The 22,755-nt window shown below is 39.1% G+C and overlaps 1 protein-coding gene across 6 annotated transcripts in view; it reads right to left on the bottom strand.

Moving 5' to 3' along the window:
* The window catches only part of LOC109621530 (transcription factor collier), a 409,396-nt gene that overhangs the window by 351,067 nt on the left and 35,574 nt on the right, over positions 1 to 22,755 (bottom strand). For all 6 annotated transcript variants that reach the window (XM_062855902.1, XM_062855901.1, XM_062855897.1 and 3 more), the window contains exons 2-3: positions 16,150 to 16,303; positions 9,673 to 9,736 (exon numbers count right to left, since the gene is read on the bottom strand). In XM_062855902.1, coding sequence (XP_062711886.1) covers positions 9,673 to 9,736; positions 16,150 to 16,303 — 218 coding nt within the window. The remainder of the gene's footprint in view (positions 1 to 9,672; positions 9,737 to 16,149; positions 16,304 to 22,755) is intronic.

Here is a 22,755-nt window from a genome sequence, read left to right as displayed (position 1 = left end):
TGTCTCAACCTCACAAGGAAGCAAACAATCAAAACACTTAATTTTAATTGGATAAATTAAGAAGATAAAAAAGTTAGCCTTCTCTCTCTTGGTGGTGCGTCGTCGTCGTTCATGTGTCTGCTAAGGTACGTTTACGGTGAACCGGGTGCGTCGTCGTCGGTTGGAAAAGTGAAAGTATGAGCTATGGCTACTACACTACAGCGACGTCGACGACGACGGCGAGTGCCCCTTGTGGGATTTGGGGACTTGAACCGTCCCCGAAATCTTATTTGTCTAATGCTCCCTTACCCTTACGGGTGGCGCACGAAGAAAAGCTCGACCCGAGGCACAAAAGAAAACCGGACCCTGCCCTCGCTGGTGTGTTAGGGTGATGACATTTTTTCTAAATGTATGTTTTGTGTCAAATTAAATGAAAATGATTTTCATGCTTACATTTTCCAAAAATGTTGTAGTTCCTTTGGTTTTCTAATACTTAATCCTAGAATGTAAGAAAAACTTAAGGAATGATTGAACAAGCTATTCTTTAACGAAATGAAACTGAAATCTTTAGCGCTTATGTGGCCGATAGGTACCCCCCGTTTAAAAAGCACGGTGTAGAAAAAAGCAAAAAGTTTGTCAGACACATAACGGTTAATGTTATTTTGAAAAAAAAAAATCGTCAAATCGTGTTAGCTTGAATATTCATCATTTAAAATATTGTTACACAGCACATCTTGGAAGCAAACACAAAATAAAAACAAATTCTGAAAATTCTACCAATATATATACTATCTATGACTGATAAAGTTTTCGATTATAGAGCTAGATGGCATAAGGTTCAATATTTTTTTCACGTCTGTGAGTTTACAATTTGTCTGGTACAGCTATTTTAATTTTAACTTTTTGAACCGATCAATCAATAACTGCCGTCATCAGAAATTCTAAACATGTGTTTCTCGGAATAGTGCCATGATGCACTGTGAGTGTTCTAAATAAGAATGACAATTGTACCAGCAGCAGGCAAGTGCAGGAAACCATGAAATACACTGAAGTTTTTTTTTACGACGGTAATGGTACCGCTTAAAAAAACCGCGTAAAAAAACCGCGTTATTTCAAAAAACGTCGAAAAAAAACCGCGTTATTTCAAAAACCGTCGTAAAAAAAACCGCGTTATTTCAAAAAACGTCGTAAAAAAGTCCAAAAAATCAAGTCACGTTAGATGTAATCCTGACTATTTTGCGAGTGTTTTTGAAAAAACTCGGTTTTTACGACGGGTTTTGAAATAACGCGGTTTTTTTACGCGGTTTTTTTACGCGGTTTTTTTACGCGGTTTTTTTACGCAGTACCGCGTAAAAAAAACCGCGTTATTTCAAAAAAAAAAAAAACTTCAGTGTAAACTGTTTGATGCTGGAGCTCATGTAGTATGGGTGAAAAAGATGACAGAAGATGGCTTCTGCTAAATACGTACCAATCCAATTCCCATTGTTCCACTGGGAGGATTTTCCCAGCGGCTGTACAGAATGAACGAAACCTAACACTAAACAATGGACACACAAAGCATGCACCTGTGGATACGGAGAAGAAACATTTCTCACGAAAAGTTTCATCGTCCGGATGGAGAATCGCACCCTCATCCCATGGCATAATGCGATTGTGAGCTTGGTGACTCTAACCGCACGACCACGAGGCTCCACAATAGGTGAGATCTTTCCAAACTACAATTTCCTTCCTGAAAAACAAGGGTTGTTTATTATTCAAATACACCATGACTTAAAATCATCTCAGACCTTCCTACCTCTCTTTACTCGCACATTCATATGTAGCAATTCAGAGAGCGAGCAAAGGCGCTTAAGCCTAGGCAAAAGGATCAGGACACATGGGAAAATATCAGTGTCCCATCCCGAATGCTGAGCACCATGGAGTGATATTGGCCTTCTTAACAACGTCACTCCCATTGCTATTTTTCGATTTTATGTATCATATACATAACGGTTGGAACAAGATGTCCCCTTTTTTTATTCCAATAACAATAATAACGCTACATAGTAGGCCTGGCCACTTTGATGCTTGTAATACATCTTCGATGTGCTGCAAGTATTAGTACATAATGTCAAGAAAAATAATAGAGGTAGTCAATTTCTATTACTAGACTAGATTAGACTAGATTACAGAACTAGATGGCATACTTTAGCTAACGGATTTTTGGAGTCAGTATCTTCTGATCTCAAGAATTTTTCACATCTCTCCACTATTGTGTTTCCCTTTTATTCAAAAGGGGAAAGCTTCCCGTTCGTAGTGTCGAGTTACATTCTTTGTTTACCTCGAGGTCTGTCTAATCCAGCGCCAGCGGGTTGTGCCACAGAAGAGAACCGAAGTTACCTCCTGGAAAGCAGCCAGTGCTGCAATTTTTCGACAGGCCTTTTTGATAGCGATATTTTGCTTTTTTCATTTTCTCCGTTTTGGTTTTCCTGTCATTGTTGTTTTCCGATCAGCAACACGGGAGCGAAATGAAATAGGTACTCACACTCGTACGCAGAGTGCTGAAAGCGAGAGCTGACAGGGCTAAATTTCCATTCAGTTTTCTGTAGTTGAGTGTTTTCACCCGTGGTAGCGTATAGGGCACTCACTCTCACAAGCCACCGCTTGAGACGAATGGCCTTTCAGCATGAGTAGTGTGTGGATGATTGGGAATTGATCTTGTTGGGTCGCTCACGAATGGAGCTCTCGGACTCTGTCAGTTCTCACATCGAGGAACTGAAAACGAGCGCCGCAGTCATTCATTTTCGGCTGAAAAACAGGCACTGAGACTGATATTTTGCAGGACTGAAAGCAGCACGCCCCTGGTTAGCTAGAACGTCGACAGCCTCTTTACCTGGGATATATACATATCCGAGCACTTTGATAAAGGTTTTGTTAGTGTACCTCTGCACCTCGATCAACCATACCCGACCCGCACATGATCTAAGGCGGATAGCATTGGCGAAGCCACCTTTTTCTTTTCCCTTACTCTAAACAAATATTAGCAATACAAGGATGGAAATAGGATTACTTGCCTTCCCTCTCATCCCGCTCTTTCTAGTGTTTGTTAAGGAGAATAACTGAAAAAAGAACAAGCTGACTATGAAAATGGCAGATACCCGATTTTTTTTCCTCCCCTGTTGGGGAATTTAAGCCACTGCGTCCAATAAGCTGAACTTTTGTGGCATGTCCCGTTTTGATATTCGCATCTAGCCAGCTAATTACCATGTGTCAAGTAATCAGCTTCTGCCACGACGCGTCGTTTCTCAGTCAGGTGCAATGGAATTAATAAACCCCAAGACCTTCCCAGGTTCTGCAGACTAGATCTCACTGGGTTGCAAGCAACTACTATTTAGAAATCTTTGCCTGCGCATGTATAAAGCACCACAACTGCAAAGCAGATGTTCCGAGGTTTCACGTTCCGTATTACAGAAACGACAGATATCACTCTGAATCTGGCCAATATTTTTCAAGTGATACCTGCTCGGACAGTGTCCAGTTACTAGGCCAGTGTATGTACATAGAGCTCTCTTGTTGAGCTCTAAGAGCTTTTTGGTTTTATAAGCATTTGGTGTTATAAATCGTTTTGACTGATTGCAGTTTTTGACATCCATCCAATTGGATATCACCCTCTGCCCAGCCCAGCATTTCAGATCCATTTTAATTGTACAGTTTGATATTCCGCAGAATGGTTCTGGACCAACAAATTGTAAATTGGAACCACTTTTAGCAAGCTCGTCTGCCATTTCATTCCCTTCAATGCCGCAGTGACCTGGAACCCAGTATAAGTTTACTGAGTTCCCTTGACACAGCCTGCGCAGTGAAAGAATGCATTCCCAGACAAGCTTTGAAGTACATTTGTAAGCGCACAATGCTTTTAGTGCAGCTTGACTATCTGAGAAAATACAAATATTTGCATATCTGTATTTTCTCTCAAGGCAGATATTTGCGCATTTCAAAATAGCAAGAATCTCTGCTTGAAACACCGTAGGGTAGTGTACCATCACCACTGAAATTTGTATTCCAGGGCCGTAGATTCCTGCTCCCGTTTTTATTCCAACTTTTGAGCCATCTGTATAGAATTTGATTGATCCTTGACGAACAGTGGGACCTCCGACTTCCCAGTCTGCACGAGTTGTTTCGTGCAACTTGTAAGGAACATCATGGTTCTCCACAGGTTTCATCCAGTCTTTAATCATTTTCATTACTGGCCTATTTTGGAAGTATTGTGAAATGCTCAACTCAACTCGTTCCAGTCTCAGCAATTCCTTTTCTGCTTCTAATTGCACGTACTCGTGCAAGGGTAGCAGATTGAGAATCGCATCTAAAGCTTTTGATGGAGTGCTACGCATCGCTCCTGTAACAGCAATGGACGCAAGACGTTGGATTTTCGCAAGCTTTGATTGCGTGGTAGCCTCTTTTGTTTTTGGCCACCAAACAAACGAAGCATACGTCACTTTTGGGCGGATTATGGCAGTATAAATCCACATTATCATTTTTGGTTTCAAGCCCCACTTCCTGCCAATAGTTTTGGAGCATAACCAGAACGCACTTGTTGCCTTACCGATCACGGAATCAATTTGAGCATTCCAGTTCAGTTTGGCATCCAGAATCAAACCTAAGTATTTGACTCGATCACTAGGATGAATTTGTATCCCTCCAAGCCGAAAAGCTTTTAGGTTGATCTTCCTTCTCCTAGTGAAAGGGACAATTACGACTTTTGACGGGTTGATGCTAAGACCCTCCTTAATACACCATGAATGTGTATAGTTTAGGGCCCTTTGCATTCTCTCCGAAACAGTTTCGTCATACTTTCCTCTCACTATTATGCCTATATCGTCTGCAAAGCCCACAACTTCGAAACCTCTTTCCTTCAGGCTTCTTAGAAGATCGTCTACAACTAAGGACCACATTAGTGGTGAGAGGACTCCTCCTTGAGGGCAACCCTTTGTTGCCCTTACTGTTATAGAAGAACTTCCCAGCTCAGAGGTGATTTCTCTTTTTGCAAGCACAGTATGAATCCAATGTATGATACATTGGTCGAAGTTTTTATTCTCCATGGCACGCTTCATAAATGAATAGGAGGCATTATCAAATGGTCCTTCTATATCTAAAAAGGCGCATAGAGCTATTTCTTTTGCTGAAAACGTTTTTTCCACCTTTGTTACTAGCGAGTGAAGTGCCGTAACCGTTGACTTACCAGATTAATAAGCAAACTGGAAGTCAGACAGGGGATGCTCTTTTATGTAAGAAGAATTGATAAAATCCTTCAAAACCTTTTCCATAGTCTTCAACAAAACTGAAGAAAGACTAATTGGTCTATATGCTTTCGGATGCGTTTTATCTCGTTTCCCCTTTTTCGGGATAAAGATAACTTTTACAAGTCTCCATTTTAATGGAACGAAATTCAATCTCAAACTAGCCTTGAACATCTCAATTAGTGATGGAACCAACACCGCTTCTCCGTTTTGAATCAGTGCTGGAAATATCCCATCAACTCCTGCAGATTTGAAAGGCTGAAAAGATCTTATCGCATTTTCCACTCTGGCCTTCGTGAAGATTTCATCAGCTAAATCTGAGGCGGTGTTTACTGTACTATTTGACTCCATTGAGTTTATACTAGGACATCCTTCACCTTCCAGAGATATAGTATCATTGGAATCCACACTTAGAACCGAACCTGGAAAATAAGTTTCCATCATTAAATCCAAAGTTTCACGAGGTTTTGGTAAAAGCTCCATCGTCACGCTTCAGATTTCCCAATTCATTTGCATGATCTTTTGCAAGCGTTTTTGTAGTCTAGCAACTACAGGAGTACTGTTTATGTTTTCACATGTCAGCACCCAAGATTTTCTTTTAGATTTTCGTATTTCGTTGTTGTACTCAGTCAGGGCTTTCCTATACTGAGTCCAATCTCCCGTTTGTTTCGCTCTATTGAACATTTTACGAGAAAATTTTCTTAGGTGATCCAGTTTAAAGTTCCACCATGGCACGTCTCTAGTAGAAGACGATTGTATGGTGGGACAACTGCTGTTAAAGGAATTGATGATACTTTCATTTACTCTTTGAGAAAATGATTCCAACTTTTGGGTTGAATCGATAGTTTCCCCCATTGTAAATGAATGCGAATTCAACAATTCTACATATTGATCCCAGTTTGTCTTCCTGGGATTTCTAAATGCAGTTCGAGAATAATCTCCACCGCTCCAATTGAAGATTATGTGTTTATGATCGGATAGAGAAATCTCATCTGACACGTGCCAGTTTGTGATCTTGTCAAAGATTGCAGCGTTGCACAGTGTTAGATCCAAGACCTCTTGTTTGATTGCATTTAAGAAAGTAGGTTTATCACCATTATTACAAATGTCTATATTGTTCGAAGACAGATACTCTAATAGTGACTCACCTCGACTGTTAATATCCGTACTACCCCAAACCGCGTGATGCGCATTGGCGTCACAGCCAATGATGAACGATTTGTTGTTTTCTTTACAGAATTGAACAAATGATGCGATCTCAGGAGGAGGTACCTCAGGAACATCACCAGGAAAGTAAGCTGAAGCCACAGCGATCTCAGTTTTACCCCTAGTGGTTGGTATCTCTACCATGACCGCAACAATATCCCTTCTGATAAACTCTGTAATAGGATAACATTTTAACGTTTTACGTACTAGGACAGCAGTTCTGGGAGAATCTTGTTGCTCATCATAAAATAGTTTACTATTTTGTGTCAGAACACCAAGAATCTTTCGTTTATTGGACCATGGCTCTTGAATAAGCGCCACTTCCAGTCCTTCTTTTTTAAACCTTCGACTCAACACAGCAGAAGCACCTTTTGCGTGATGAAGGTTTACCTGTACAAACTTGATTCCAGTCATGAAAATATACATTTACCCACTTTTGTTAAGCCTCGGAATTGAGCCTTAAGAAAAGTAGCCGATTATCCCGGAGACAAATTAGGTCCACTGCGTCATTGCTCCGTTTAACACAGTAAGGGCAAAAATACTGTGGAGGGTGCCCTTGTTGAGAAATTCTAAACAAGTTCTTTGTAGAATCCCTGGGAAGAAAACTAGAAGTTATTGTCACAATTTCACGAGAAAAAAAATGTGCTTCCTAAAATTTCTTGCGGAATTTCTTCTATATACATCAGAAGAATTAGTGATGATTCTCTTAAGGTTTCTTAAGGCATTGCTACTCGTCTTCGTACTATAGAATCCTTGAAAACATTTGCACGTTACATGAGGATTCGACGGATGAATTACTGAGGAAACCTTTATGGAAACTTCTTTAAGTTTTTTTTTTGGAAAATTCAAAATTGTAATATTTTCTAGAGTTTTTGAGGGGACACCTTCAGAATAATTCATGTGATTTTCGTGAATACTGTTTCTTCAGATGGAATGAAATGATTCTTCCTTGAACTTACACTTTTTAGAATAGTTGTCAATCAAATTTCTGTGTAAATTCATTAGTGAACTTCTCGTTATTTGGGAGAGCATCCAGATGAAGCAATTCTCAGTGAAATTTGTTCCCAAAGAAACATAACCTTAGATCAATTCCATATAGAAACCTTGATAGCATGTTTTATATTAAGCGATTTCCGGTGTACACTTTTGCGTTACAATGTATCGTCTCACACGACTTTCAAAATCTCCACAGTATTTATTGATATGCACAGTGTGAATTTGGCGGACTATGTTTTGGTACAAGCTTTCACATTTTCAATCTCACCATGTCAACTAAAACAATTGTTTTAGACTTGGTATGCACACTTCAACAAATTTATTTCTGCATTAATGCGAGTATGTTTATTAGCCAGTACGAATAATAAACCGACAAAAGTAAAGTAAACATTTCTCTTACGTAGGTTTTGGAGGAAATTTGGTAACATTTGATAACATCAATTTGGTGAAATTGATAGTTCTGGTTTTCTGAGTGAGATTTATGGATTATGCCATCGGGAATTTTATAACGCAAATATACTTGAAAGCATTTTTTTTCTTTAGATTATCTCCCGGCGATGAAGTGTAGAATTAGCTCAGTGTTAAAATACACTTTAATAAAAACAAAAAAAGAACTCCCAGCGATGTTAAACCGACAACTTCTCTAATAGCTAAATAATGGAACAGAATTAGCTTGAGCTTAGTTAAGTTTTATCAGGCCCACCCTAACGTTGATCAATGACCCAACAGCGATTATTAAATTTCCCTTTTTCCGCAATAGAATATGCTTCTTTGCACACATGATTCACGAGACGATATGGTACGCTTCTTCCCTATTGAAAGAGAAGATCTTTGAGCACGCAGCACTAGCATGTAAGAACTATCGGAAACGGACCGACTGCCGCACAGCATCGCATCGTGAGCGAACCACAAAGTTTAGAACAAAGTTTGACCAATAGGTGTCGGTTCTTTGACCACCGACTAACTACCCTCGGTCGGTCGGAGGATGGTCATCCCGTATAAAACAAAATAAGAAGAATTGCCTTTCCTTCGTTGGTTTTGGGGGGTATGTGGAGAGGTAATTGTTTTGGTTGTGATTTATTACGAAAATCTTTATCTTTTTCATATACGAGACCAGCCGATGATGATGTCCACCGTCGAAGCCCACAACCATAATGCTGTAGGATATTAAACTTTAATTTCGGTGGACATTGCCATAAAGCCTACCTTATATGCAGGGTGTCCGTGTCATCCTCAACTGGAGAGGTTGGATTATTTATAAAATTTATCGCAACGGAAAACGTATGGGAAATGAAAAATAACGGAGGGGTGGTACTTTTTTGTGTTTGCTTGGGCGGATCTCTTCCTACTGCATTATTGTATTGTATACATACGATTCATTTGATACTGTGCTTGCCTGGACAGGAGGACACCAGTCCCTTATGACTTTTTAAAGTGCTATAATTTTCCTAATCTCGCTTGGACATACAATTTAGACCCGACGTACTTTTGCGCAGCGTTCAAGTGTCGGAAACAGTTGGGCGTTATTGCTGCTACACATTATTAACCGGATGAACACCAAGTGCATTCATAATGCACATATGCAAATGGGAAGCTGAGTACAATCGTAGTACAACAACCTAATTTTTTTCCGCAAAATTTAAACAATCTTGGTGTCATTTCTGTTCCAGGTGTTGGCCAGTGATTTATGATGTTCATTCTCAAACGAGTTACAACATCCAAGAAATACGTTAGGTACGGCGATGTTGCAAGCAGAGCACCATAATGTATGCTAATTAAATGGCCACCATTGTTGAAAGTGCAAACGAAACAACGGGGAAGAAGGATTCGTCCATATTTGCATAAATTATGCAAGACAAACTGCTGATAATTAAAACTTTTTTGTCCCATCTGACAGTTCGGTGTTTGTGTTGTGCTACATATTTGCTGAGGATAGTGCGAAAGTTCTGCCAGCTAGTGCCTTGATACAAAGGATCTACACTGCCGTTCTACGCATAGTTGTCCCATATTATATGAGAATTCTATATAACATGGGACAATTATGCTTAGAACGCCAGTACAGTACTCACTGGAAACACATATTCATGGAAATAACATCTTGCAGCATGTTCTGCTTACATATCTTGCAATTTATTTTTACAACCCTAATTTACTGAATATACGAAATAATAACACTATGAGTTTGTTGAGATTACTTTAAATACTGAATACTTACCATTTGCGTATAAAAGCTGTAACCGGTATTGGATGCCATTGTTCGTCTTGGTGCTGTCGGACTCCTGTGGAGAAGGAAAAAAACAATAGATATAATGTTTAACTTATGCAAATGTAAATCGAGTGCAAGTACATCTAAAAGTTGTTGAAATTATGCAATTGGTTAACTGAATGTACTTAGCTGGTGAATTAGAGGTCACTAATTATATTGTATTTTGGAATTAATTTCACCAGCCCAAATACTACAAAAAAAAAAAGATTCACGAGTCTACAGTTTCCGACCTGCCCAAAAAGCTATGAAAATTAACTTAAAACGTAGAAAAATTGTGAAAGTACTGACATATTTATGAGCTGAAAATAAATTCAGGTTGTCAGCAGTGGACAAGTCAGCACAAAATGGCAAACTTAGGGACAGCTAGTAAATATAGAATGTTCTAGTAAACAAAGGCAGCCAATTAAATGCCCCATAATAAATTAAAAAGTTTACATAAATAATTCGAAAATTGCCAGCCTCGCTCCTCCTCTTGGCGTAACGTCATCACTGGGACAAAGCCTGCTTCTCAGCTTAGTGTTCTATGAGCACTTCCACAGTTTTTAACTGAGAGCTTCCTCTGCCAATGACCATTTTGCATGTGTATATCGTGTGGCAGGCACAAAGATACTCTATGCCCAAGAAAGTCAAGGAAATTTCCTTTTTACGAAAAGATCCTGGACCGACCGGGAATCGTTACCTGTGCGTTTACCGCCTCGGCTATATGGGCCCTTAAATAGGGGTGGAAGCAATAATAAACAATAAAAGTTCCATAAACAAATCATAAAGCGCATAAATAAATCGGAATTTCCCATAAATAATTGATTTCTAGGCAATAAAAAATGGCAGAATTTCCACAAATAAATCAACAATTACAATAAAAACTATGTTTTTTCCAACAAAAAAAAATCGAACATACTACATCAAGGAACTATTATGATAGATAGACTGAAACTATGTGTGCAATTTTACAGACAATCACTTGCTGTCCGAACTCGCTAACGTTCGTCAAAAGTTCCTCAATCCTCTTCGGCTTCACCGCATGGCTTAGCCGAAACTTTTACTTTACTCATTGTTTCGTATTTATTGTTAAATTTTCAATTGCTTTTTTGATGTGTTTCAATCGGGAATTTTTAATTTATTTATGGAAAAGAATTTATTTATAGAAAATTTAAACTTTTTTGGGAGGAAAATGTAGTTATTATTGCTCCCACCCTAACTTCTTTATTGGCAATTGGGTTGTTTAGTGAATAAAATATTGCTATTTTCTTTAGCCTAATCGAAAGAGCTCATTTTTCTGAGTGTAAAGTGATTTTATTGCGATTCAATTCCTTTTTTTGTTGGTCAAATGAACAAAACAAATTTAGTTTCCATGGATAGAATGACAGTTCAATCGATAAAATGACAGTTCGACCCGAACAAAAAAAAATTCCCCATAAAAAAAATTCAAATTCATTTTAAAAATAGTTCCCGGTCACCAAAAATTATGAAATTTAGGATTTTTACTATTTTTTGGACGGAGATTCTGATTATGAAATAATCTGAATACCCCCAAAGAACCCAATTTCTGATTTTGTTATGGAAAATGATAACTTTTTTATGAGTCGTTTATATTTTAACCGCAAACAAATCACTCGAGTGATACATTTTTCCAGGAGAAGAAACTTGAAAAAAAAAACAATAAAAACTTCGAATGAGTGTTATCAGTGGATAACTGACACTGGGGGAGAGGATAAGCAAAACAGAGTGGAATAAGAAGGTACAAAACTGATAACACTCATTCGAAATAGGTATTTTGCTGAGAGGGTTCGAAAAGTGTACAGGTACAAGAACAAAAAACTGTAAATCTATGATGATGATGATGATTAACCTGGGCTTGTTAGGGAAATATCTGTAAGTAAAAAAGAAAATCGTGTATAGTGCCGTTCCTTTGAATTCCACTAAGAATTTGCATCTTTTGACATATACGTATTTCGACCTCATTTGTAAGGTCGTCTTCAGTGTCTTGTACTTGACTCGACTCAAGTCAAGTCGTATGTGTCAAAGGATGCAAATTCTTAGAGGAATTCAAAGGAACAGTACTTTACACGATTTTCTTTTTTTATTTGTAAATCTATGGTTTTTGGAATATTTTGCATGACTTTTCGTTAGTATTTTAAGATACGACAATAACATTTGTTCGTTTTGGGCTTTGATTTGGGTATCAACGACAACCTCAGATCACACGTATCGTATCCCAGCAGAAGCCGAAGGTTCATCGACACAACAAAGCTCGTAGTAAAGAAATTCTCATAAGCGCTCCGAGGGACCACAAGAGATTTCAGGGAGTTTCATGGGCGTTTATGAATGCTTCAAAAAGTTTCAAGGATTTTCCAAGGGTGATTCAGAGGGGCCTTAAGAGATATAAGGTGGTTTCAGAGGGTTTCTATGGGCGTTTCAGGAGGTCCCAGAAGACTTCAGGAGTATTCCAGAGAGTTTCAGGGGCGTTCCATGAGGTTTTAGGGGGCCTCAAGAGGTTTCTAGGGCATTCCAGTGGTGTTCAAGGGCTTCAGGGGGTTTCAGGAACTTTCATGGGGTTTCAGAGGTGTATGTGGAGGTCTCAAGCGGTTTCAGAGGGTTTCCACAGGCGTTTAAAGGGGTTTAAGGGATCTCCAAGTGGTTTAAGCCATTCTAAGACACCCGGTCAACCCCAAGGAACTCCGTATTTTAGGTGCCCTTGAAACTTCTGGAATCCTTGGACTCAGGAATAAAACCTGTTCTGGCGAACAGAGCTCCTTCATTTACAGCACTAACTAAATTTATGCGCAAAATCCCCTATTTTTAAAGCCAATTTTCAATAATGCATCTGACAAAAAAAGTGGTTCTAATGTATCACACTTTTACCCTTTAATAATATTTTTTTGGGGTCTTGATGTAAAAAGAAAATTTCGCGGATTTCAAGGATTGAAAACCAGTGAAATCTTACCTTTTAAATTATCATTACAGCAGTATCAGTATCAGTATCAGTATCAATAGTATCAGTATAAAGATTCTTGCATAAATAGGTACGAAAAACTCAATAATGCTCACTATGGTCCATACCCAGAAAGCCGAGAAAAGTTTCTCCAGGGATTTGTAAGGGATTCCCCTGAGGATGTTTCCAGGGATTTTTTTTTCAGACATATCTCTAGAAAAACCAGTAGGTGTAGGGTTTCTTCTAGGAATTCCTTAAAAATTCCCAAAAATTCCAAAACTGAATGCATTTCCCAAATTTTTAGGTTTCTGAATTTTTATCAGATCACGGAGTAATATTTTCAAAATCGATATTCATACACATTTGTAGGAAGGATTAAGGTGTCTCCTAAAATTTTCCCGGTGCAAAATGTTTATCGATTTATCAGAAATCATTTTTCGAAATATCGACTGTATTTCAATTTTCAATTGAACTTCCAAATATTCGAAAAAAGCAGCCAATTAAGCAATTTGTTTTTAAATTTGCCTGTGTTTAGCCCATTTTGTTTTATCTCGTCAAATTTGTTACTGGAAATCATGTATATCTAACGGAATCTATTCATACTAGGAGGACTCCCTGAGGAAAAAAAGTAAGTGATATTTTTTTTGGTTGATAGAGAGCAATTTAAAAGCTCATTTTAAAGGATTTATTATTATTATTATTATACACTTTTTATTATAGGGAAATTCATTCCAAGGCTGGATCATCTCCGTGTACAAAGTAGGAGAGTGGGGAATCAGTGGGAAATAGGGAAAACGGGGGTTGGTTGGGGGGGAGGGGGTGGTTGTTGTTACACTGTATTTTAGCAGAGTTTACGTTGCGATGCTTGGCTTTGGCTGTCATAGTGTGCAAGTTTCGTATCGCGTCTAAGGTCGGAGCAGAAGTCGCGTAGATGATGTGGTAAATTTATATTCCTTTCAAGTCAAGAATCATTGCAGGGGTCATATTAAGGTATTTAAAGGATTTTTAAGCCACCTGAATTCAGATGAATACGAAGCTGCTGAATATACTTAAATTATTTTTACACTCAGTGCACAATGCACATATGTCAAGTTCACTGTTCACTCTGATATTATCAAAAGCGTCTATACTCGCAACGAAATCTGTAATAAAAAGATACAAAAGTTGGTGTGATTGATTCCAAACCATAACAAATCATGCTATCTTAACTGGAGAAACCTTTCATGAACCACGAAGTCCCTCGGCAGCAAAAGGAACATTCAAGGGATGGACAAAATGATCGGGAGTTTTCCCTCCTTTTCATCAAAATAAAATGAAAAAAAAAAAGTTGAAATTCTAACTTTTTGAAAGTGCATCGAACTAGCTGTCTATTATTTATGCAAACTTGGACGAGATTGGATCTTTCTTCATGAAGTTAGAGCACTTGACACAATTATTTGTTTATCATTTTTGAACTGTTAAATCTCCGGATTCAATGAACCGAATGGAATGAAATTTTGAACATTCATGACTAATATGATGATCTTTGCAAAACATTTGCAAACTTGTAACTCGAAGTGAAAATTTGAGAAATATTATAAACTTAACAAAAAGTTTTACATAGTTAAACATTTTTGAAAAGTGAAAATTTTCCATATCCCGATCAATTTATCTATTCGCTGTAAGAACATCGTCATACATTGTTTGACGGATGTGCAAAAAGTCTGACTAATGTTTCAGAATCTTTCCATTCCTACAACCTTGCAAGGGATTCTTCGTTAGATTCTCCAAGAAATAACTTCAATGACCTCACTAGTGCTCATCACAACTTTTCAAGTGTTTTTTAATCGCTTGCGATTGAACTGTGCACTGCTTATCAATGATCAGCTGCAAAGAGGTTCCAAAACGAACATGATACAACTCGCAAACGATTTTGCTGACACCTGACAATGTCGCCACTCGCGTGCCCGATTAGCCGAAAACCCCGCCGAATGAGTTGGTTGAAAAAGCTACGGCGAGAATGCTCGACACGCACACGGATGCAACATTCACATAAACCGACACTAGGTATACCAATAAAAGCTTCCAGCCGATGATGCTTCACGATAAGCTCATCGACATCATCGCAAGTCACGAAAAGAAAGGCTTAGGTTAGGTTGAAGACAACAAGCGAAGACTACTCTGTTGTTTTCTCATACTAACGGCAAGCGTCACCGACAGCACCGCCGCCTGCTGAACTAAGGTGGTACCTTTGTATAAAAGTGTAAGAGTGTATTGGTGCGAGTATGAATATTTACACACACTATCATGAATGGTGCCACCTTCATCCGTGGTGGCACTGCTAACAATGACTCCCGATTTTCAGCAATGCTGCAAGTATTCTTGATAAAGTGGTCTTCGCAAAAACTGCGAGTCTGTTCGTGTACAATTCGTACGAGAGGCTGGTTTGGCAAAACGAAAGAGGGTGAAAGCGTACTCGTTGGCAAATGCAAATCGCATCATATCGTGATTTTTGTTATTGAATAGCATTCTTGTTCTACGGAAATTTTTCTGGGGTTTTTCCGGAACTTCTTCTAAGGATTTCTTCATGGATTTATCTATCAATTTCTTCATTTTTCCAGTGGTTTTTCCAAAGATTCCTCTCGAAACTCCTACGGAAACTCTCACACCGTGCGTTCCAGGAATTATTCAAAGGAGTTCTTCGTGAACTTTTTCAGAATTCCCTTTAAGAATTACCCGAGGGTTTCCTTCAGGAATTTCTTACTCAAGGTGCAATGATTCTTAACCATTACAGATTTATCATGGAAAATTATACATAATTATTAACCTCGATTGGATCTCACTAACTGATGTCTACAGTCTTTTTGTGTGGGGTTTACAATTAATTATTGCTCTGATGCAGCTGTGTGCCTGTCTGGGAAATACTCTTATTACTCTTATAAAAAACCGTAATTGAATTATTTTTTTTAATAAAAGCTGTGTGGTTGAGTAAGTACCGGTAAAGCTATGCGGTTGAGTAAATATCGTGATTTTGTACCTGCTAAGCATTGATTTTGAGAATTTGATCATCACATTTAAGTAAATCGATATTCTTTGAAGTTCACCACATTAATGATTAACGAGAGTGTTTATTGTAAAACAAGAAGTCGTCACAATTAGTAAAATCACATTTAGGAATTGACACTATAATCACAGACAAATAGACGTAACACTTGTGAAATTTCCATCGACCACGCTTTAAATTATCATAGTTGTGGCTTTCACAACCAGAGGCGCGCGCATCGTTTTTCTATGCGTTTGACGTTTCACACCAGCGTCTTCTGTAGACGATATTGCACAACACAATTATTCGTGCAACTTTTCCACCAGGTAGTGTGAACTGGGCGATGAATTTCCATGAAAATCGTTCAAGGTGTTACGTCTGTTTGTCTGTGCTATAAGACTCTGCGATCCATGAGGTATAATTTTTTTTAGAAATGGTAACCAGAAGGAAAAGAAAACAATAGTCAACTTACCTGATCCTTCTCGATGAAACCGATGAACGCCGTCCGTTCGATTTCGATGGGCTGCCCGGCCCGGTCGTACAGCGCCACCACGAAGTGGAAAAAGTTCGACTTCCTCAGATTGCTCGGGGGCTGCTTCTCGAAGTGCGCTCGACCAATCCCCAGGCTGCAACAAGAGGAAGAGGAAATAGGGTAAGCGCAGTCCGTTAGTGACGGTGATAATTATATTTGATTAGATTCTATGTAGATGCGAGTGAGATTTCAGGATGGCTTGTGTTGTGGTGGAGGTGTAGATGAAAAATTGACGAAAGAACGACGACTCCGATTGCTGTGCGCGTGGTCTGCATATTTGGTTTGCATATGTGCTTGAAACGTATAGGGAACCACCATGAATCGTCCCTAATTGAGCAATGAACGACTGGCCGTAAAATGTTATTGAACCATTTCGCATTTTGCGTTTAACACCTACATAAGCGGAGCAACGGATTTTGGCCTCAGGGTTGTTCGCTTCGATACTGGTGCTGGTAGCTGTGAGCTGTGAGGACCATCGGGTGTGTAGATGGAAGTGGAATAAAATGTACCATTGGGTACAAATGCCACCTGAGAGAACATTTTTTGCATTTATCGGTGGTTTTTTGAGCTATTTGAAACCTTTTATTGAACTTTAAATGAGACTTCTAAAGATAACTTCCGCATTTATTAGATGAAACCTGTTTTCGCATTGGAAATCGAACCCAGGAATTTCTCTCGAAATAAGTTATTTTTTCAGAACGTGCATTTCACCCTAATCTTCCCTACGAAGTCGGAAAATTATGAACCTGTGCGCTCGTTTCACTGAACGGTGTTGGCGTCGGCGATATTCTAAAGAAGGGTCCCCGGGGAGATTATGACCGGCAGCTAGAACGCAACAACGTATTCATAGTGCAATTCGTAGCAGCAACAGCGAGCGACCAAACTGTCTGCGATTGGAACTGCGATATTCCAGACCAACAACAGACCATCATCCATATCGGAAAACGGTGGACCATATTAAATTCATGAGCGCCACCATATCGCCATCGAATGCATACAGTCTCTGGCAAATCGAACAACTTAACCAAGGCAGTAGCCTTTATCGTGAACAATTATAACCGTTTAAGATACGATGTCTCGCAGCTGTGGAATACGCTTTCGGCTAGGTTCGGTATAACAGCTTCGACCAACAAATTGTCGTCCAACCGTTTCTCCAGGCGGAGCTGAAATCTAATCCGATAAGAAGCGCGTCGTTCGGCGCTGCTGTTTTGGATCGACCTCAAGGTCGGGCGGCGAACAGAACAGAAATCCAATGACAGGGTGACGTCATCGAATGCGAACTTCTGGTACGTCTAGTCCATTTGTAGGTCTGTTGTAGGAATGTAGATTCTGGCATTTGGCCTACATTGACGATAGGTTATGAATGGATGTTATCTTAAATTAGTTCGCTGTTGAGTGGGTTGAATGCTTAGTTTATGTATTATGTTATTTGAATAACAAGATGCTTTGATTGTGTTTGAATATGAGTTCTGGTTAGTTCGACATGTCGTTCATTAAGTAAATATATAACTAACAAAAACTATTGTCAACGTATAAGGTTAGAATCAACAACAAAAGGCAGCATAAACATAATTGCGCTTAATACATGGAACGAAACGATATGCAGAGGTTCTATAAAATTTTCAGTAGTGCGCAGGAGTAGAGTATCTTTCTGCCGGTCATGTGGTATAAAATTGCAAATGATCAGTTGGCAAAAGAAGCTTTGATTCTTCTTCTTCTTCTTCTTGGCGTAACGTCCTCACTGGGACAAAGCCTGCTTCTCAGCTTAGTGTTCTATGAGCACTTCCACAGTTATTAACTGAGAGCTTCCTCTGCCAATGACCATTTTGCATGTGTATATCGTGTGGCAGGCACGAAGATACTCTATGCCCAAGGAAGTCAAGGAAATTTCCTTTACGAAAAGATCCTGGACCGACCGGGAATCGAACCCGTCACCCTCAGCATGGTCATGCTGAATACCCGTGCGTTTACCGCCTCGGCTATATGGGCCGAGCTTTGATTATCAACAAAAAATTTTCATAGAACACCAAACTGGCCTTTTACCAACATAGGGTGGGTGATAAGGCCGAAGAGGAAAAGGTGCACTTAAAATAATTGAGAATTAAAATTCATTACACAAGCTGAATTCAAATGTTCATCCCGTGCAACTAAGCGTGACAATAAAAGTTTGATGAATAAATGATACTTCAACTGATGCCAACTTTATAGAATTCAACTTCATACCGAAGCTCATTTCGAGTAATTGAAATCCAACCAACTCAATCCAGTATCATTTAATTAGCTGACATGTGAAACTGTGCTGCCATAATCAGCCCAACTGTCCACCTAATTTAGCAATCCAAATTGATTCCACACCTAAATCAAATCACCTCGCTAGTGAACCACACTCACGCGCGAATTTACCTGGCCCCAACTGTTTACCAACAAACACACGGCGGGTGTCTAATTGACCAGCCCGCACACAGAACAATCAGCACCAACTGTCAATCGGTGCGCCAATTAATGTCGCGAAACGCACGTCACTTTAACCGAATTATGCGAATGATCAGTCGCGACAAATCTCGCGGTCTGGATTTGAGCTGCAAAATTTGTTTTGCGTTTGATTAGCTGGCGTCCCGACATGCGGTCCAATCAATTGACCCTCGGCTCTAGTTGTTGTTCTTTATTCAAAAAAAAAAAATAACGCCAATACCCAAGTGGGCTATTAGAGCTGTAGCCCTTTCGGGCTTCAACAACAACTACAGCTCGGACTCCTCAAAGATTGATTTCTTCGAAGGCGTACCCAGAGAGAATGGCGTAATTGAATTATTCACCCTTTTGCTCTTTGTCGGTCGGTATATGCCGTACACAGACTTACAGTGTAGCCCACAATGTATGTCGGTCGGTACATCTAGGTTGCAATTTGAATGCTTTATGACATCTTGTTAGTTTTTGGTTGCAAACCCCCAGTCAACGAAGTTAGATGCCCGCCCACCCTGCCTCCATGCATTATTGATCCTGAGGATTGGGATTGTCTCCGGCAAGCAAGCGAAGAAACCAAAGAAAGACTATTGGTACCTCTAACTACATGTGTTTGAGCCAACCAGCAGCAAGGGAAGGGTTGGCTTTTTGCTCTGGTCAATTTATCAAACAATAAATTTGATTAGTTGCCAATTAAATTCAAACAAGTTTGCAAGGCACCCAATTGCAGCATCCAGTTCATGCAGTAAGGGCAATTCGCATGTTTCCGAAAACAGGGAGGCACACATTTCAGGCAGGGGTTGTTCAACGCTTGATAAACAAACGGCAAGCCTCGTTGGATAAATGATCGACGAGTGCTGAAAGATAAATCATCATTTTGTAACTTGTTGCATAAATAACTACCTATTAATAAATCTATTATTATTTTTTCTAGTACTGTATCGAAATATAAGTTGTAGAGTAATTTAGTTTAAAATGGCTTAACATACCGTCCCCTTTGAGGGGTAGTCATGCCTAAATGCTTACCCAGGTGACCAATAAGCATTTAAACAAGCCCTGTTTCAGCATTATATCTACATACCAGCTGCTTACTGCTCTATCATAGCAGACCAACAGTGTACATAAATTAACAACATAATTGCTACTGAAAATGTGACAGCTGTTACGTAGCACGTCAAATGCACTAACTTTTGGGACTTCAAGCAAAAAATATTGTGCAGCACATCCGAAATTGCATTATCTCCTTTGGAAGCGCAGACTAAAAAAAGAGAGAGACAGAAAAGACAGAAGGAAAATAAATGTGGAGTTCCAAGAACAAACTATACCATTTTTCAATATATACACAGAAATAATATGTAATTAAAATTCAACTAGAAATCATGCACATAAAGGGAATGCTAGAGTTAGTGCATTTTTACATGAGATATAATATAAAATTACATTACCATCGTGTAAATTTCTGCCAACCATCGCATAAACCATCATGGACTTTAACCGGTTACGTGACTATTAGCGTAAATTTACAAGATTGTAACGTAACATGATATCTCATGTAAATATGCACTTACTCTAGCATTCCCTTTATGAGCATGATTTTTCGCTGAACTTGACATGAATATTTTTTCTGTGTAGGACTCTGTCATATAAGATGGAAATTTTTGTACAAATTTTAAAATTACATTGCAGATATCTGTTAGAAAATATAAAGTAAAACTGAGCTCCGAGCGAGAATTGAACCTCAGATCCTTGGGGTGTCGCCCAAGCTCTCTCGGCTATCTCAGCTTGTTAAATAGTAGAAAGTCATAGTAAAACTGTATCTACCATAATGCACGAATTGCCGACCGGCTTTGGCTGCTGCAGAAAGTACTGAGAGAGACAACGGGGAAAACTGCCACAGCTGCGAGCAACCGTTCGATTAGCTGATGACGGAGAGTGGCTGGCGTGATTTATAGCAAATGCATGTCAATTTAAGGACAGACTTGTTAGAATCCCAATATGGCCGCTACAATGGCCGACTTTGGCACCTACTCACGATTTTGAGGGCACAAATCTCTTCGTAAACAAAACCAGCGCTTCTGAGTTTCTTATTTTAAGCTTATTACAAGTGAGCAAGAACAGACTAATAAAATGCATTGTTGTTTGAAGCTTGCTTCTTGAGATTAGTGCGTCTGAAGTTTTGATGCACTGTTGGACCGGGATTTCAAGACGTTTGTCCTTAAAGCGAATATGCTTTAAAATCTGTTGACGTTAAATGCTGGTGATTTATAATTTTCTGCAGAAAATTTCAGTTGATCTTCAAATTACGTGCTGTTGAAAAATAATTTTGTTTGCTGTGTATTATATTTTATCATGGGAAAATTAAGGGTGACCCGGTCAAATGGAGTGATCGATCCAACTGGCGTGAACAACGTATACTTTCCCGTTTGAGGGTGGGGCATACTCGATTAACACATGCGCAATACATCTCAAATGGCGAGCCACCACGATGTGTACCTTGTGGAGAACGACTGACTGTTGAGCACATCCTTGTAAATTGCATACAGTACCAGGAACAAAGAGATCTATCCAATTTGTCTACAACTATTAGAACTATTATTGCTTGACTATTATTGCTCGAGTTTCACGCTATTCCCGTCGGTCCGCATTCTATGCTGATTTAACCGTTGAAAACCGTTTTTAAAATATAACTCCGTACTGGCAGATACATTTGAAAGTGCGCTTTACCGCTCGCAGTAATAAGTTTGCCGTTTTTCGTAAAAAATGAACGAAATAGTGATAACTCATTGCTATCAACTCGAACACAAGCCATTGTAATTTCGGTTTTTACTATGAATACGGAATGCAAGAAGTGCGCCACAGACATCGATGTAATGACCGGTCTTTACACCATTTGTGAAGGGAGATGTGCTAGAAGGTTTCACGCATCATGTGTTGGTGTTAGTGCGGCTGACCTGTGTGCGCTGTCCCAAAACATGATTTGGATTTGTGACGAATGCATGGATGAGTTTTGCAAAGCCCGTGATGCTACTCCAAATCCGCCTCAAGTCCAATCAACGTCATCTATTACAGTCGAGCTGGACATATTGAAAACCGCCGTGACGCGGATTAACGACGCGATTGCCAGAATCAGCGACATCATTGCTACATTGACTCCTATGCAGCGACATTCGACTCCAGTTTCTACTATTAACACTAGGAGCACCGAGATCAAAAAAGTTACGCGGAGCACCGGGATCGAAAATTTGTTGTAACTAAATTTTTAATTGGCTATATCTCAGCAATGGCTCAACCGATTTTCAAAATTTTTTTATCAATCTCATGTCCGAATCTTAAAATTGCAGATGCTTGAACAGAAATTGTTCTAGGGGTGTTCAAATTTCCTCTAGAACAGTGCAACCGATACAAATTTTGTTTCGTCATGCTTATCTGGCTGTAAACGTTCCAAATATTTCAGAAAACATCATAAATCTGAGGTGTTCAAATGAAAATAGTAGAAGATAACTAAATGCATATCGTTAATCTAACAGAAACATATTTTGAACATCCCTAGCGCTCCCGACACAGTGGCTAGTTGCAATTAAATTTTCAATTGACTATATCTCAGCAACGGCTCAACCGATTTTCAAAATTCTTTTACCAATCTTTTCTCCGAATCCTAAAGTTTCAGATAATTGAACAGTAATTATTCTAGGGGTGTTCAAATTTCCTCTAGAACAGTGAAACCGATATATTTTTTTTTTAAATGTTTACCTAATTGGAAGCGGTCTGAAAATTACTGTACGCATAATGGATGTGTGTGGTATAGTATAAGATAAAATATTTTGAACATCCCTAGCGCTCCCAGCACGATAATCGAAAATTTGTTGAAACTAAATTTTAAATCAGTTATGTCTCAGCGATGGCTTAACCGATTTTCAAAATTATTTTCCTTACATGTTGTCCTAATCTTCTAGTTTCAGATAATTGTATAAAAAATATTCTAGGGGTGGTCCAATTTTCTCCATATCAGTGCAGAAGATACGATATTTTTCAGCCATTTTTTCTTCATTGAGGACGTTCAAAATATTTCCTTGAACTTCATGAACC

Source organism: Aedes albopictus, chromosome 3 (assembly GCF_035046485.1).
Source record: "Aedes albopictus strain Foshan chromosome 3, AalbF5, whole genome shotgun sequence".
Lineage (NCBI taxonomy): Eukaryota > Metazoa > Arthropoda > Insecta > Diptera > Culicidae > Aedes > Aedes albopictus.
The sequence above is the reverse complement of the archived record's forward strand: the minus strand, read 5'-3'. Positions and strand labels throughout refer to the sequence as shown.